General features: G+C 50.4%; 1 protein-coding gene across 1 annotated transcript in view; it reads left to right on the forward strand.

Annotated features, from left to right (window-relative positions):
- Positions 1-16324: 16324 nt before the first annotated feature.
- atpsckmt (fATP synthase c subunit lysine N-methyltransferase) overlaps positions 16325-17231 on the forward strand; it is a 28307-nt gene continuing 27400 nt past the window's right edge. Inside the window, exon 1 of the mRNA XM_072508978.1 lies at positions 16325-16632. Coding sequence (XP_072365079.1) covers positions 16387-16632 — 246 coding nt within the window. The 5' untranslated portion in view covers positions 16325-16386. The remainder of the gene's footprint in view (positions 16633-17231) is intronic.

The following is a 17231-nucleotide window of genomic DNA, read 5'->3' on the forward strand; positions in this document are numbered from 1 at the left end:
AACGCATCAAAAAGCCCCCCAAGGTCCTTCCAGCAACCTGCAGGCTCCTGGACTACAACGGAAATGCTATCATGGCACTGGGATCCTGCCATCTACTCGTCTCCAACCGAAGCACCCCTGTACGGTTACATTTTGAAATTGTCAAGCCAGACAGGGCATCCCTACTTGGCGCACATGCCTGCAAGCAGCTGAGCCTCGTGCAGCGGGTTTACACAACGACATCCTCCAATGTGGATCTTCAGGCCGGCTTGACGACATCCTCGCTCAGTATCCAGATGTGTTCGATGGGATGGGCACGCTGCCATATCGATACAAAATTCTGCTACGACCTGATGCCAAGCCAGTGGTCCACGCACCACGCCAGGTCCCGGCTCCGCTGAGGGAGCGCCTGAAGGCACAGCTCAAGGATCTTCAGCAACAGGGCGTCATTTCCAAGGTAACTGAACTGACTGACTGGATCAGCTCGATGGTATGTGTTAGAAAGCCTTTGGGAGACCTGCGCATCTTCATTGATCTCCAGGACCGCAATAAGAATATAATGCGTGAACACTACCCCATCCCGAAGCGGGAGGAACTCACCAGTGAGGTGGCACATGCACGTTTTTTCACCAAGTTAGATGCGTCACATGGATTTTGGCAAATCCAGCTGGATGAGTGCAGCAGAAGACTCTGCACCTTCAACACACCGTTTGGCAGATACTGCTATAATCGCATGCTATTTGGCATTGTCTCGTCATCGGAGATCTTCCATCGCATCATGGAGCAGATAATGGAGGGCATTGAAGGGGTTCGTGTGTACGTGGATGACATCATCATATGGTCCACGACCCCTGAAGAGCATATTTCCCGTTTCCAGCAGGTAGTCCGCCGTGTCCATGCCAATGGCCCGAAGCTGAACAGGTCCAAATGTTGCTTTGGCATGTCGACACTCAAGTTCCTAGGTGACCAGATCTCTCAGCAGGGCGTGCACCCGGACACAGACACGGCCAAGGCCATCGAAGCCATGAAGGTCCCTGAAGACAAGAAGGCGGTGTTGCGCTTCCTGGGCATGGTCGATTTTCTGGGCATGTTCATCCCAAACCTGGCCTCACACACTACGGCCCTACGAAACCTTGTGAAAAAGTCCACTGCCTTTGCGTGGAAGGCAGCACATCAGGCAGAGTGGTTGGAGCTGAAAGCCAAGCTCACCACTGCACCCGTCTTGGCATTTTTCGACCCAGACAGAGAGACGAAGATCTCGACAGATGCGAGCCAGGATGGCATCGGTGCGGTGCTGCTTCAACGCGATGACACTTCATCCTGGGCACTGGTAGCCTACGCATCGAGGGCCATGACGCCCACCAAAACAAGGTATGCGCAAATAGAGAAGGAATGCCTGGGTCTTCTCACTGGCATTCTCAAGTTTCCCGACTATGTCTACGGCCTGCCGACATTCACTGTTGAGACAGATCATAGGCCTCTGGTCCACAGTATCCACAAGGACCTGAGCGACATGACGCCTCGGTTGCAGTGCATCCTCCTCAAACTCAGAAGGTACGACTTTGACGTAGTGTACACGCCTGGCAAGGAGCTCATCATCGCTGATGCATTGTCCCGCTCCATCACATTGCCTAGTGAACCGCTGGAAATCATCCATCAGATTGAATCATAGCTGCAGCTGTGTGCTAGCACCCTCCCGGCATCTGATGAGAAGGTGGTTTGTATCCGCGAGGAGACAGCCAAAGACCCCCTCTTGCAACGTGTCATGCACCACCTCGCCAATGGCTGGCAGAAAGGGCAGTGCCCTCAATTTTACAATGTAAAGGACGACCTGACGGTGATCGATGGTATCCTCCTCAAGCTGGACCGGATTGTCATTCCACTCAGTCTCCAGAACTTGGTGCTCCGCCAAATCTATGAGGGACACCTGGGCGTCGAGAAGTGCAGAGGCAGAGCCAGGCAGGCTGTCTACTGGCCCGGTATTAGCCAGGACATCTCGGACATGGTCCTCAACTGTGCGACCTGTCAACGCTTCCAGCCAGCGCAGAGCAAGGAGACGCTCCAGCAGCATGAAATCGAGAACTCCCCGTGGTCTAAGTATGGCATTGACCTCTTTCGTGCGAATGGTTGTGACTACGTGTTGATTATTGACTATTTCTCCAATTACCCTGAAGTCGTGAAACTCTCAGACCTCACATCTCGGATTGTCATCAAGGCCTGTAAGGAGACGTTCTCCAGACATGGTATCCCACTCAATGTCATGAGTGACAATGCCCGTGCTTCAACAGCCACGAGTGGTCTCTGTTTGCCAAGTCATACCATTTCAAACATGTCACTTCCAGCCCACACTATCCGCAGTCCAATGGGAAGGTTGAAAAAGGGGTGCACATTGTGAAACAGCTCATCTGCAAGGCCACGGATTCTGCTTCTGACATCTACCTTGCGCTGCTTGCGTACAGGGCGACCCCACTGACCACTGGCATGTCACCGGCTCAACTCCTGATGAACAGGGACCTGCGGACGACACTTCCAGCCATGCACTTGCCCAACCTGGATCACCTTCCGGTGCTGCAGAAGGTGCAGCAGCTCCAAAACCAGCAAAAACAGGGCTATGATGCCACTGATTTGCCCGTGTTATCCCCGGCAGACACTGTCAGGATCAAGATACCGGATGGTGGCTGGTCTGCTCCAGCTGTCGTTCGACAGGCTGCGCCCCGCTCGTATGTTTAACGTATGACTGATGGTTCTGTTGTGCGATGAAACAGACGGGCACTGCGCAAAGTTGCCTGCCCGCAACCGCTTTCTTCTCCGTTTCCGTCCGTTGTTTTGCCACCTCCTAATACCTCGAACTAGAAGGCTACCAGTCAGGCTTCCATCCCGCCTGTCAAGGCGCCGTCGTCCCCACCACCACCTCTCCGGCAGTCGAAAAGGATCAAACGCAAGCCCCAGAGACTGGACTTATGAACATTTGTTTTGTTTGCTATGTTCTGTTTTCTCACATTAGACAGCTGTCTTCACATGTAAACACGTTCACACAGGCCACCGCTTGTAAATATGTTAATATATGCCACCGCATGTAAGTACGTTCCCATGTGCCAACAAAACATTAAAAAAAGGGAGATGTCAAGATATGCAGACATGCAGATAATAATATACAGACAGGCACAGACAGGCAGCTAATGAACACAGAGAACAGGACATGACCAATGAGCAGGCAGGACAGTCAGGGGTGGTATCTCACTATAAAAGGCACGAGGCACTCACACTCTGCCTCTTTCCACTGATGAACATCGACAGAACGAGTCAGGGTGTATTTACATTATCACACCTCCAGCACGTGGCTAAGAGCTAGTCTGGTTCAGTCAGACAGAGTAACCACACTTAGGTTAGCAGAGAGTCGAACTCATAGGGAACTGTGCTAACTGTGCTACTGGTTCAATAAATCAGATTGAACTAACTTCAAGGTCTGGAGGATCTTTTGGTTAAAGCTGCATTCAGTTGCAGCCTGTGTTATCCCAGAGTACATAACAATACAACAGTGAGGAGTGCCGCCGCAATCTGCACATGGCTGTCTGTGAGTGGGCAGCCTTGTCCTGGGCCACGGCCCCCGCCTGCACAGATAGCCCCACACCTGTCATAACTTGACCCATGTCTGACACCATCGCCCCATTGCCTCCACCCCGGAAGCCACCTGTGCAGTTTTGGCCTGGGTGGCAAGCATGACCAGCACCACTCCCTGCTCCTGCACGAGGTTGGACTCCTCCACCTGCATCTGCAGGTGCTGCAAGCCGGCCGTCATCCCCTTGTCTGGTCCCTGGGTCGCTGACTGCATCAGATCTTTTTTTTTGTAAAATATTTTTATTCTCCATTTTCACATTTTCTTCGGAGTTTACATCCCACCAACAAGCAGTAAACGGTAACAAATACAAAGTCAATCCCCTTATCAACAACAATGATCTCATCCTCCCACCACCCCAAACAACGGCCCACCTGACAGTATAAACATCAAATAAAACAAACCCTCCCATGGTGGGAAAAACAAAGCAAGAAAAAGGAATCAGGAATCGCCTGTGGTCACCATTGACCTATAGAGTCCACCCCCCTCCCCCTAACATTCAATGCCATCCAATCCCCGAAAGAGTACCGTAAATGACACCCATGAATTGTAAGCCCCGACTCCTCCCCTCCGCTTCCTCTTATAAAACTCCTCCCCCACCCTCTGTTCCTTCCCGCCAACTTTCCACCCCGGCTAGATTCATCGGAACCTGTTCTGCCAGGCTCCGATGGCCGCAGCCCCTCCCCCCCACCTCACTCCCGTTCACTGGCCGGCTTAAACCGTCCAGCATGGAGGCCCCCGCCCGGGTCCCTTTCCCCCTTGCCCGGTCCCAGAAAAACCAAGAAATCTCCTTTAGCACACAAACCCTGCATACACACCCAAGCCCCAAAGAACCATCATTGCAAATGAAAGTCCCATCTCTTCCCTTGTCCAAATATATACAACGTTGGCTCATTTAGCACATACACAAGCACGCAGTGAAAAAATACAGTTACATGAGGCTACATCAGTACATGCCCACTTCCCAATTCAGCCACAGTCCTTCTGCCTTCGCAAACTCCTCCGCAGCTTCCGCCGTCCCAAAATAAAAGCCCTTGGATTTGTAGGTCACTCTCAACTTAGCTGGGTACACTATGCCGCACTGCTCCTTACAGTGCCTTCTTCACCCGGCCGAAGGCAGCCCGCCTCCTCGCCAGCTCCACTGTAAAGTCCTGATATATGCGTATACCAGCTCCAGCCCACTGCACCACCCGCTTCTGCTTTGCCCAGCACAGGACCTTCTCCTTCACACTGTACCTACGAAAACACAGAGTCACTACTCTTGGCGGCTCACTCTCCTTTGGTACAGGCCTCCACGACCGATGAGCCCTCTCCAGTTCATATCGGGAGGGATCATCCCCCCCTCCCAATAGCTTTGCCAACATCATGGCAAAATACTCAGTCGGCCTCGGGCCTTCCACTCCTTCGGGCAGATCCACAACCCTCAGATTCTGTCGTCTGGATCTGTTTTCCAAGTCGTCCATTTTGGCTCGCAGACCCTTGTTGATCTCTATCACCTTCCACATCTTCTTCCCCATCACTGTGCTGCGATAATGTCTCTTCCACTTCCTTCAGCGCCTCACCTTGCTCCCGCACCTGCGCCACTGTGCTCAATACCGCCGCCCTCACCGGGGCAATCGCCTCCTCCACCAGCACCTTCAATACCGCCCCCAACTCCTTCCTCATCACCTCCATGTGTTTTGTGAACTGCCTTTCGAGTTCCACGGCCATCACCTTAGTCATTTCTTCAGCCGTGGGCAATGCGGCCTCCCCTGGTGCCCCAGCCTCCACTTTTCTTTTTTTTAAAAATAAATTTAGAGTACCCAATTCAATTTTTCCAATTAAGGGGCAATTTAGCATGGCCAATCCATCTAGCCTGCACATCTTTGGGTTGTGGGGGTGAAACCCACGCAAACATGGGGAGAATGTGCAAACTCCACACGGACAGTGACCCAGAGCCGGGATCGAATCTGGGACCTTGGCGCCGTGAGGCAGCAGGGCTAACCCACTGTACCACCGTGCTGCCCTAGCCTCCACATTTCTTGACGACCCCGCGGTGACCTTCCCACTCCCCGACGGATTTTCAGCCGCTTTTTTCATGGCCGTTTTTAAACTTATTTTCAACATTTCCCTTCACTGTGCCTTCTCCCTGCTTTTGCCGCCTCCGTTGCCCCTGCGACCGGGCGTTAAACCCCAAAAATGCTGTTCCCGAACGGGAGCCCTCCAATGTGCGGCTGCTTCCCGCCCGCCGTCACCGGAAGTCCCCGACTGCATCAGATCTATGGGTGGGAGTGGAAAATCCAGGAACACGGGACCCGTCTGGGCGGCAGCTGATTACTGGGGCCTTGCTGCCCCTCGGCTGCTCCTACCTCCACCTGCTGAACCGGAGCGGCTGTGTGGTGCGCACCAGTATGTGTCCTCACTAAAGATCCCAACCAGGGTGCTAGTCTCTGCGATGGTGGAGGATGTGGATGATAGCAATGACGGAAAGTCTAACGACATGTCATCTTCGGACCCGAAGTCCTGCGTCTCCTGTGTCCTTGTGTGCTGTCCGTTGGGTCCCTGCCTGTCCGTCCCCTGTGTGTCCTTTCCCTGTGTGTCCGTCCCCTGTGTGTCCGTCCCCTGTGTGGTTGTTTGCTGTGTGTCCGTTCCCTCTGTTTCTGTCCCCTGTGTGGATGTGTCCTGGCTCATGTCAGGCGCAGGGCTGTTGTGACGGCTGGCCTCCCCGTCGGTGCTTGCGTCCCTGGGGGGCACCAGCCCTGGCACTGGCTGAGGCGGGGGTGGACGGCGGCTGAGCACGAAACATCGCCGGCTGGTCCTGTAAGACACAAGACAGCATGTATGGTTAGACCGACAGACGGGTGGTGAGGGGGGCGGGATTGTGGTGAAGTGGGGTGGGGTGAGGGGGTTGGGGTGAGGGGGGATGGGGTGAGGGGGGATGGGGTGAGGGGATGGGTTGAGGGGGTGGGTTGAGGGGGGTGGGGATTGGCACAAATGTGTTGTGAGGGGGCATGGCTAGGCAGGGGCGTGTCTCACTTGGTGGCACGCCTCCGATCTGGGCATCAGCAACCTCCCGCACTTCAGGTCCGCCAGCGAGTTCAAGTACCCTCTGCTTGGGCACGGTGAGGGGATGCAGTTCAGGTGCCCCCCCCCCGGTTTTCTTCCACTCCCTGTGGTTATGGGCGGACTTCTCTTGGGGGGTGGCCACACAAACATCAACATTATTAGACGGTCCGGCGCATGCGGCCCAGCGGCTGGGTCTATGATGGCATTGGTGCACAGGGCACAGCTGGCATGGGTGGGTGCAGCCATGAGGGTCAGGGCGGGGGTGGGATCATCCCAATTGGGAGGGGGGTGGGCCGGGATCACATGTGTGAGGTAGAGGGGTTGGTGCCAGGGGCACAGTGCGCTTCTTGCGGCACTGGTCGCCTGTCCTGACAACAGGCCCAACGGCGCTGACGGCCCCGCCCATCTCCACCCACGAATGCCGGACGATGGCACCTGCTGTCCTGTGGACATGTGCAGGGTACAAGATGCCCCTCCTCTGCTCCACGGTGTCCAGGAGGGTGTTGAGTTCTCGCTCCCGAAATCTCGGCATTGCATGGCGGGCGGCTATCTTCCCTGCGACGGAAGTGTGTTGGGGGAGAACTCTTTTAACGCGTCGTGGCCGATTGGCGGCTGCTTCCCGCGTCGCTTGTGCTGGCTGCTTGTGGGCTGTTGAATCGATGGACCTGGTGGTCTGTTGTCGCCGTCGTAAAACTCTACGGTCTTCACGACGACGTCAACACTTAGCCCCATTATCGGAGAATTCAGCCCCAGATATTTGTCTAGATTCCCCTTAAATGCTGCTATCGTACCTGCTCCCACCACCTCCCCAGGCAGCACGTTCCATATATTTACCACCCTGTGTGTAAAAACCTTGCCTCGCACATCTGTTCTAAACTTTTCCTTACGCACTTTAAACCTATGTCCCCATGTACTTGACTCTCCTACCCCAGGAAAGAGCATCTGACTATCCACTCGGTCCATGCCACTCATAATCTTGTAGGCCTCTATCAGGTCACCTCTCAACCTCCATCGTTCCAGTGAGAACCGACTGAGTTTATCTAACATCCCCTCATAGCTAATGCCCTCCGTACCAGGCAACGTCCTAGTAAATCACTTCTGTACCCTCTCCAAGGCATCCACATCCTTCTGGTAGTGTGGTGACCAGAATTGCACACAATATTCCAAATGAGGCCGAACTAAAGTCCTGTACAGCTGCAACATGACTTGCCAATTTTTATATTCAATGCCCCGACCGATGAAGGCCAGAAGGCCGTTTGCCTACTTGACCACCTTACCACATGCGTTGCCATTTTCAGTGATCGGTGGACATGGACGACCAGATTTCTCTGCCTGTCAGTACTCGCAAGAGTTCTACCATTTATTGTGTAAATCCTACATTCATTGGACCTTCCAAAGTGCATTACCTCACACTGGTCCGGATAAGGGACGGGATTCTTCGTCGTGATCTCGTGTATGCGCGGTGGTTCTCTTCTCCGCACCGGCCCCCGGGCAATATGGAGGAGCCCTATAGGGGCCGGGCGCGGAGGAAAGAGGGCCCCCCACGGAACAAGCCCGCCCGCAGATCAGTGGGCCCTGATCGCGGGCCAGGCCACCATGGGCCCCCCCCCCCCCCCAGGGGCGGATCCCCCCCCCACCCCCCCGCCCGAGGACTGCCCCCGCATACTCATCTGCCAGGTCCCGCCGTGTGGGACCTGAGTAACACACGCTGGCGGGACTGACCAAAAATGGATGGCAGCTCGGCCCATCGGGGCCTGGAGAATCGCCAGGGGGGAGCCAGTTGTCAACGGCCCCCGACCGGCGTGGCGGGAATCCCGCCCCTGCCCGAAAAACGGCGGCGGAGCACAGGGCAGCCGGCGTCGGGGCGGGATTCGCGCCTCCCCCCGGGGATTCTCCGACTCGGCGCAGGGTCAGAGATTTCCGGCCCTGAGATCCTACAGCCAGCATTTATTGCCCATCCCTTGTTGTCCTTCAGAAGGTGCTGGTGAGCTTCCTTCTTAGAATCATAGAATTTACAGTGCAGATGGAGGCCATTCGGCCCATCGAGCTGCACCAGCCCTTGGAAATAACCACAATGCTGTTTGGGAGGGAGTTCCAGGATTTTCTCCCAGCGACAGTGAAGGAATGATGATATATTTCCAAGTCAGGGTGATGAGTGACTTGGAGGAGAACCTCCAGGTGGTGGTGTTCCTAGGTATCTACTGCTCTTGTCCTTGTAGATGGTAGCGGACGTGGGTTGCGAGTTCCTGCAGTGCATCCTATAGATGGTGCAAATGGCTGCCATTGTTTGTCAGTGGTGGAGGGATTGAATGTTTGTGGAAGGGGGAGCAATCAAGTGGGCTGCTTTGTCCTGGATAGTGTTCAGCTTCTCAAGTGTTGTTGGAGCTGCACTCATCTCGGCAAGGGGAGAGTATTCCATTATCCTCCTGACTTGTGCCTTGTAGATGATATACAGGCTTTGGGGGTTCAGGAAGTGAGTTACTGGCCTTTGGCCTGCTCTGATAGCCACAGTTTTAATATGGCTGGTCCAGTTCTGTTTCTGATCAATGGTAACCTCCATATGTCACCAATTTGGACATTGTGCTAGTTCGGTTCAAAGACTGAACTACGTCTTGAAGATATTTTAACATTTCTTTGCCCACAACTGTGGCCGATGCCTTCTTCGTGGTCTTCCATTTACTGTAAGGAATATCTCAATTGGGGCTGTTTTTCTCACTTTCACCATGTTTAATCTGTATGTTTCAGGTTCTTCATCTGAATTCCTCTCCACTTTGTTCACTGGAGTCATGACTTGTTTTCTTTTGATTTGGCGAGCTCTGCCTGATACAGCAACGTGTCTGGATATGGCCCTTCCTATTGTACCGAAAACAAATAAACTCTCTGCAGCAGCACGCTTCTTGGTGATGATTCCCCCCTTATCGGTAACAATCGTGTTGATTTCTGGGCTGAGGGCCCATTTTCTTCCCTGCTCACAGATTATGATCCTGTTCCTGGGATCGTGACTGAACTTGCTTTGTGCCTGTCGGCCTGGCTGCGTGCCTCGTCGCCATACCACCCCACATTGGTTCACTTCACCCTCTTGCATGCTCTGAAGCTCTGACACACCACTCTCAGCGCACTTGATTGTCTGAGCTATTTAGATTGCCTTGTCTAGGGTAATCTTCATTTCAGCGCGAAGATTCTTTTGCAAACTTAATACCGCATACTAAATGGCCGCGCAGCATATTGCTGAGCGCTGTGGCAAACTCACAATAAGACAATAAGACATAGGAGCAGAATTCGGCCACTCGGCCCATCGTGTCTGCTCCGTCATTCAATCATGGCTGATATTTTTTTCATCCCCATTCTCCTACCTTCTCCCCATAACCCCTGATCCCTTATTAATCAAGAACCTATCTATCTGTGTATTAAAGACACTCAGTGATTTAGCCTCCACAGCCTTCTGCGGCAGAGTTCCACAGATTCGTCACCCTCTGGCTGAAGAAATTCCTCCTCATTTCTGTTTTAAAGGATCTGAGGTTGTGACCTCTGGTTCTAGTTTTTCTTACAAGTGGAAACATCCTCTCCACGTCCACTCTATCCAGGCCTTTCAGTATCCTGTAAATTTCAATAAGACTCCCCTCATCCTTCTAAACTCCCAACGAGGACAGACCCAGTGTCCTCAATCGTTCCTCATACGACAAGCTCTTCATTCTAGGGATAATTCTTCTGAACCTCCTCTGGACCCTTTCCAAGGCCAACACATCCTTCCTTAGATACGGGGCCCCAAACTGCTCATAATACTCCAAATGGGTTCTGACCAGAGCCTTATTCTGCCTCAAAAGTACATCCCTGCTCTTGTATTCTAGCCCTCTCGACATGAATGCTAACATTTCATTTGCCTTCCTAACTGCCAACTGAACCTGCACATTAATCTTAAGAAAATCTTGAACAAGGACTCCCAAGTCCATTTGTGCTTCTAATTTCCTAAGCATTTCCCCATTTAGAAAATAGTCTATGCCTCCATTTCTTCTTCCAGAGTGCATAACCTCACACTTTTCCACATTGTATCCCATCTGCCACTTCTTTGTCCACTCTCCTAGCCTGTCCAAGTCCTTCTGCAGCTCCCCTGCTTCCTCAACACTACCTGTTCCTCTACATATCTTTGTATCATCTGCAAACTTAGCAACAGTGCCTCCATTTCCTTCTTCCAGATCATTAATGTATATTGTGAAAAGTTGTGGTCCCAACACCGACCCCTGAGGCACACCAGTGGTCAATGGCTGCCATCCTGAAAAAGACCCCTTTATCCCCACTCCCTGCCTTCTGTCAGTCAGCCAATCCTCTATCCATGCCAGGATCTGACCCTTAACACCATGGGCTCTTAACTTATTTAACAGTCTCCTATGCGGCACCTTGTCAAAGGCTTTCTAGAAATATAAATAAATCATGTCCACTGGTTCTCCTTTGTCCAACTTCCTTGTTACCTCCTCAAAGAACTCTAACAGATTTGTCAGACATCCTCCCCTTAACGAAGCCGTGCTGTCTCAGTCCTATTTTATCATGCACTTCCAAGTACTCCATGATTTCATCTTTAATAATGAACTCTAAAATCTGACCAATGACCAAAGTTATTCCAGAGCTTTGCGCCAATGCAGCTAAAGGCACGATTTATGTTGCAGCAATGAAAATTGTGGATGCATAAGAGGCAAGAATTACAGAAGTGCAGATATCATGGCGAGTTGTAGAGATTACAGAGGTAGGGATTGGCAAGGCATTGGAGGGATTTGAAAATATTGATCAGAATTTTAAAATCCAGATATTGCCTGACTTGGAACCAATGTAGGGATATGGGATATGATATGAGTTAAGACACTGGAACAGAATTTTGGATGACGTCAGGTTTCTGCAGGATAGAATGTGGGAACCAGCTAAAAGTGTTTGGGGAGATGATGGTGTCATAGTAATGTCACTGGACTAATAATCTAGAGGCGCAGGCTAATGCTCTCGGCACATGGGTTTGAATCTCACCACGGCAGCTGGTGGAATTTAAACTCAATTAATAAACTACATTGATTGTTGTAAAAACCCATCTGGTTCACTAATGCCCTTTTGGGAAGGGAATCTGCAGTCCTTAACTGGTTTTGCACACATAAATGCGATTCCAGACCCACAGCATTATGATTAACTGCCCTCTGACATGTCTTAGCAAGCCACTCAGTTCAAGGGCAATTAGGGATGAGCACAGATGCTGGCCAGTGACACCCACATCCCATTGAAAAAAATAAAGAAAAACAAGTGTATTGGAATAATCGAGTCTAGAGGCATAGAAAGTATGAGTGAACGTTTCAGCAGCAGATGAGCTCAGACAGGAGTTAAATTGGGCAATGTTACAGAGGTACATATAGGTAGTCTTAGTGTTGGCATGCATATGAGGTTGGAAGCTCATCTCAGGATCAAATATGACACCAAGGTTGCAAACAGACTGGCTAAATCTCAGATTGTTACCAGGGGTGGGATGCAGTTGGGAGCTAGGGTTGGGATTTTGGGAAAATATTGCAAGGCAACTGGGGAGAATTTGATAGCTATGGTAAATGAGGAGGTTGTTAGGATGCTGGATGAAATAAAAATAGATACAGAAGAAGTAACAGAAAAACTAGCAGTGGGGCAGCACGGTGGCACTGTGGTTAGCACTGCTGCCTCACGGAACCGAGGACCCGGGTTTGATCCCTGTCCCGCGTCACTGTCCATGTGGAGTTTGCCTATTCTCTCCGTCTCTACGTAGGTCTCACCCCCACAACTCAAAGAAATGTGCAGGGTAGGTGAACTGGCCACACTAAATTGCCCCTTAATGAGAAAAAAAGAATTGGGTACTCTAAAATAAAAAAAAAGCGGTACTTAAAGTGGATAAGCCACCTAATACAAATAGAATGCATCATAGGTTGCTGAGTTAAACAGGTTGAAATTTTTTCTGTGGTCCTTGTTTCAGATGATGTGGAGATGCCAGCATTGGACTGGGGTGAGCACAGTAAGAAGTCTTACAACACCAGGTTAAAGTCCAACAGGTTTGTTTCAAATCACTAGCTTTCGGAGCACAGCTCCTTCCTCAAGTGAATCGACATGTTAAATGGAGACCCCTTATTTTTAGACTATGCCCCTATTCCAAGTCCCTCCAATAAGGGAAACATCCTTTCAGCATCTACCATATCAAGTCTCTTCAGGATATTTTATGTTTCAATAAGATTGCCCCCCATTTTTCTAAACTCCAATGGACACAGGTCCAATCTATCCAACTTTTCATGGTATAATTCTGTGGCAGCTGCTCTTCTGCGATGAAAGCATTTTCATTAACATGTGCTCTTTCTGTGATATAGATCAAAACCCGCATCTGTTGGCCCCTTGTGAACTCCTCCTTCTTAATTACAATATGTGTTTTCAGAAACTGAATAATTCCTAAGAAATTTCTCAGATTAAACAGCGCGGAGAGAGAGGTGAGCCTTCATTCAACAGTGCAGGGAGAGAAGTGAGACTTTATTAAGCAATATGGAGGGACAGATGAGGCTTCATTAAAAGTGGAAGAGAGCGGTGAGTCTGTGGACCAACTACGCTTGAAGAATAATCAAAGAGTTGCATCACAGGGAAACGGAAATAAGTGGATAGTGAGTATTTTGCTCCTTCATATTTCAGAACTATTTATCAGAAATTGTATGGTTTCAGTGGTTGGATGAAGGTTTATTAGCAATAGTAAAGGCTATTGGGAGTAGTGGGGTTTATTAATTATAAATTAATTAAGGGAAAATGAATTAAGAAATACATTAAAAGATAATAAAGTTTTCAGGGCAGGTAATATGTTGTGACTGCAGAATGTGGAAGCTCCTGGAAACCAGTGTGACCCAGGGCAAACGTGTCTGCACTATGGCTAGAGCCTGGGGAGTTTTGGTTCAGAGTCATTGAGCTGGAGGGCAAGCTGTGGACACTGCAATGCATTGAGGGGAAGAGCTACCTGGGCACTTTATTCCAGGAGGTGGTTAGAAAACTTAAGACTAGGGAAAATTTTTAGAGTTGATCAATGATCAGGGATAGGAGAGTGCGACTGCAGGCCAGGCAGGTAGGAGGACCCAGCATATAGTAATAGAGGAGCCTCAGCCTGAGGTGCTCGCTCCCTGTGTAGGTGAGGAGAAGGTTTGCAAGATAGTGAAGTGGAGTGACTATGGCACCATGGTGAAGGATGCCATTCGAGTGGGTGCAGCAGAGACGAACATGGTAGTGATAGAAGACAGTATAGTCAGGGGGATCGATACTGTTCATGCAGCTGTGACAGGGAGCTCTGAAGGTTGTGTCGCCTGCCCAGTGCCAAGGTTAAGGAGAGAAACTTGGAGTGGGAGGGGGAGGATACAGTTGTCTGACAAGTGGAGACAAATGGCATACGTAGAACCAGGAATTATGTTCTGCTGAGAGAATTTGTGGAGCGACGGTCCAAATTGAAACACAGAATATCAAAGGTAAGGTAACCCTCTCTGAATTGTTATCTGAGTCACATACCAATTGGCATAGGGTTAGAGACAAATCAGAGAATTAAACGTGTGGCTCAAAGAGTGATGTGGGAAGAATGGGGATTTTGATTCATGGAGCACCGGCATCAGTAATCTGGGAAAAGTGAGTTATTCTGTTGGGATGCTCTGCACTTGAACTAATGTCCTGGTCAATCATATAACTAGGGCTGTGGAAAGGGCTTGAAACTAATTGGGAGGTGGTGTTTGGGTGAAGGGAGACTTAGAAATCCAAAGAGAAAGATTGAGGTATTGGAACAACAGTGAATGGGTAAAGAAAAGCAGAGTGGGGCAGGAAGGAACAGATAATTTAACAAAAACTATATTTCGGCGAATTAGGCCATTGCAGGGAATATATATAAAGAAGCATGAAGCATCTATGTAGTGGAATTGACTAGGGATAAAGCTATCTCAGATCTTGTATTGTATAGCAGAGTTAATCAATGATGTCATAGTAAAAGTTTGAAAGTCACCAATTCCAATCACAAACAAAAATCTTCAGCTTAAATAAAGCCAATTGCATATGAGGGCAGAACTGGCACAGGTTAATTGGGTAAATAGACTAAAAGGTACAGAGGTAAATGAAAAGTGGGAAACATCAAAAAAATGAAAATGTTCAACAAAAATACATTCCATTGAAGAAAAAGCTTAGCGAGAAAGACCCATCTGTGGCTCACTCAGGAAGTTAGATTAAAAGAAGAGGCTTACAATGTTGCAAAACATAGTAGCAAGTCTAAGGATTGGGAGGATTTTAGAAATCAGTAAAAAGCCCAAAAACCGATGAAAAGGGAAAACTAGAACATGAGAGTAAACTATTCAGAAGTATAAAAATAGATTGTAAGAGCTTTTATAAGTATATAAAAAGGAAGAGAGTAATTGATGTTAATGTTGGACCCTTAGAAATCGAGACAGGAGTAATTATCATGGGGAATGAGGACACAAGAGGTGATGTCATGGAAACGTACAACATTCCAAAGAGGCTTGGAATGTTGCCTCTTTGGTGTCTCGCCCGTGGCTTTCTTGCAGTGGGCGGGGCAGAAGAATCCAGCCCACTATTGCCAAGTTTGCAGGTAGCTCATAAATAGGTGGAAAGGCAAGATGATGAGGACGAAACAAAGAGTCTACAGAGGGATATAGAGTGGGCAAAAACTTGGCAGATGGAATACAATGTAGGAAAATGTGAAGTTACGCACATTGGTAGGAAGAATAAAGGAGCTGAATATTATTTAAGTGGAGAAAGACTACAGAAGGTTACAGCACAGAGGGATTTGGAGGGTCTTCATGCATAATTCACAAAAAGCTAGCATGCAAGTTCAGAAGGTAATTGGGAAGGCAAATGGAATGATTGCCTTTATTTCAAAGGGAATGGAGCATAAATATAGGGAAGTTTTGCTAAAACGATACAATGCACTAGTTAGACCAATGATTTTCAAATTTCATTTCCCGGGATCCACTTTTGCCATCTGGACGACCTTTGGGATGCACGCCGGATGACGTTCAGAACCCACACCACGTTAGCTTACCATTAATGCAGTAGGTCAATGGGGGGTTGGTGTGGGGGATTATGAATTCTTTTGGCACCTTTTTGTGGAGGTTAAAAGGCCTTAGGCAATGTTCTTAGATAAGAGCCAACTTTCGTGTGACCGCTCAGCTCATGGTCGCCACTGGAAGTCTAATCTCTAATTTCTTGCCGAAACTTCAAAGTACATTCTCTGTTCTTTGTCTGCCCTCTTTACATTCCGGTCCTTGCCATTTACATTTTTTTGCGACCTTGAACTTTGGACCCTTCTGACACCTGCAAACGGCCTACCCTTGGGTCCTGACTCGCACTTTGAAAAACCCTGAGTCAGACCACACCGAGAATACTGTGAATAGTTGGTCTCCTTATCTAAGGAAAGACATACTGGCATTGGGGACAGTACCAGGTTGATCCTAGATATGGATTTTCTTATGAGAAATAGAGTAGATTGGCCCTGTACTCATTGGAGATTATAAGAATGAAAAGTGACCTCATTGAGACTTCTAGGATTCTCAGGTGGTTTGACAGGGTAGGCTCTGAGAGATGTTTCCCCTTCTGGGAGTGTCTATATTCACCTTGACTTGGCGAAGGTGGCGGTTCCCCGGCAGTTTCCATGGTTACCGCCGGTTGTGACCGCCCGGACCGAATTCTCGGTGACACCTTCTCGGTCCAATGGTCCCGCCCGGCCGCCGCTCTCAATGTCGGATCTGGGCCCCGGCACCAGGCCAGGCTCCAGGCCGCGCTGGGGCCTGGTCCTGCTGGGCGCTGCCGGCGGAGCCGGGCTCGCTCTGTACGTGGCAGCGGCACCATTTGTGGCTCCGGCCCTGAGGCGGGTTTGTCTCCCCTTCGTTCCGGCCAGCGCGGCCCAGGTGGAGACGGTGCTGCAGCTGCTGGCAGGACGCCGGGGAGCCCTGGTGGATATCGGCAGCGGGGACGGCAGGATCGTGAGTGACCCAGACTGAGAGAGAGAGAGAGAAAATGGTCAGGAAATGAGGAGAGGGAGAAAGTGAATTTAAGTGAGAGAGAGTGGGAAAAGAGAGTGGGAGAATGCATCAGAAAGTGAAGAGAGTGGGAAAGGGGAGGAGGGTGGCCGGAGATGGGAGTACAGCTGATAAAAGAGCTGTGCTCCAAGAGCTAGTGATTACAAACAAACTTGTTGGACTTTAATCTGGTGTAAGACTGCTTACTGTGCTCACCCACCGTGCGCATCTCCACATCAATGTGAGAAAGAGTAGAGAGGGAGGGGAGGCTGGAGAGGGGGGGGGGGGGGGGGGAGGCTGGAGAGGGGGGGGGGGGGGGGGGGGAGGCTGGAGAGGAGGGGGGGGGGGCTGGAGAGGAGGGGGGGGGGGGAGGGGAGGCTGGAGAGGAGGAGGAGGGGGGGGGGGAGGCTGGAGAGGAGGAGGGGGGGGGGGAGGCTGGAGAGGAGGAGGGGGGGGGGGAGGCTGGAGAGGAGGAGGAGGGGGGGGGAGGCTGGAGAGGAGGAGGAGGGGGGGGGAGGCTGGAGAGGAGGAGGAGGGGGGGGGGGAGGCTGGAGAGGAGGTGG

The sequence above is a fragment of the Scyliorhinus torazame genome, chromosome 6, assembly GCF_047496885.1.
Source record: "Scyliorhinus torazame isolate Kashiwa2021f chromosome 6, sScyTor2.1, whole genome shotgun sequence".
Taxonomy (NCBI): Eukaryota; Metazoa; Chordata; class Chondrichthyes; order Carcharhiniformes; family Scyliorhinidae; genus Scyliorhinus; species Scyliorhinus torazame.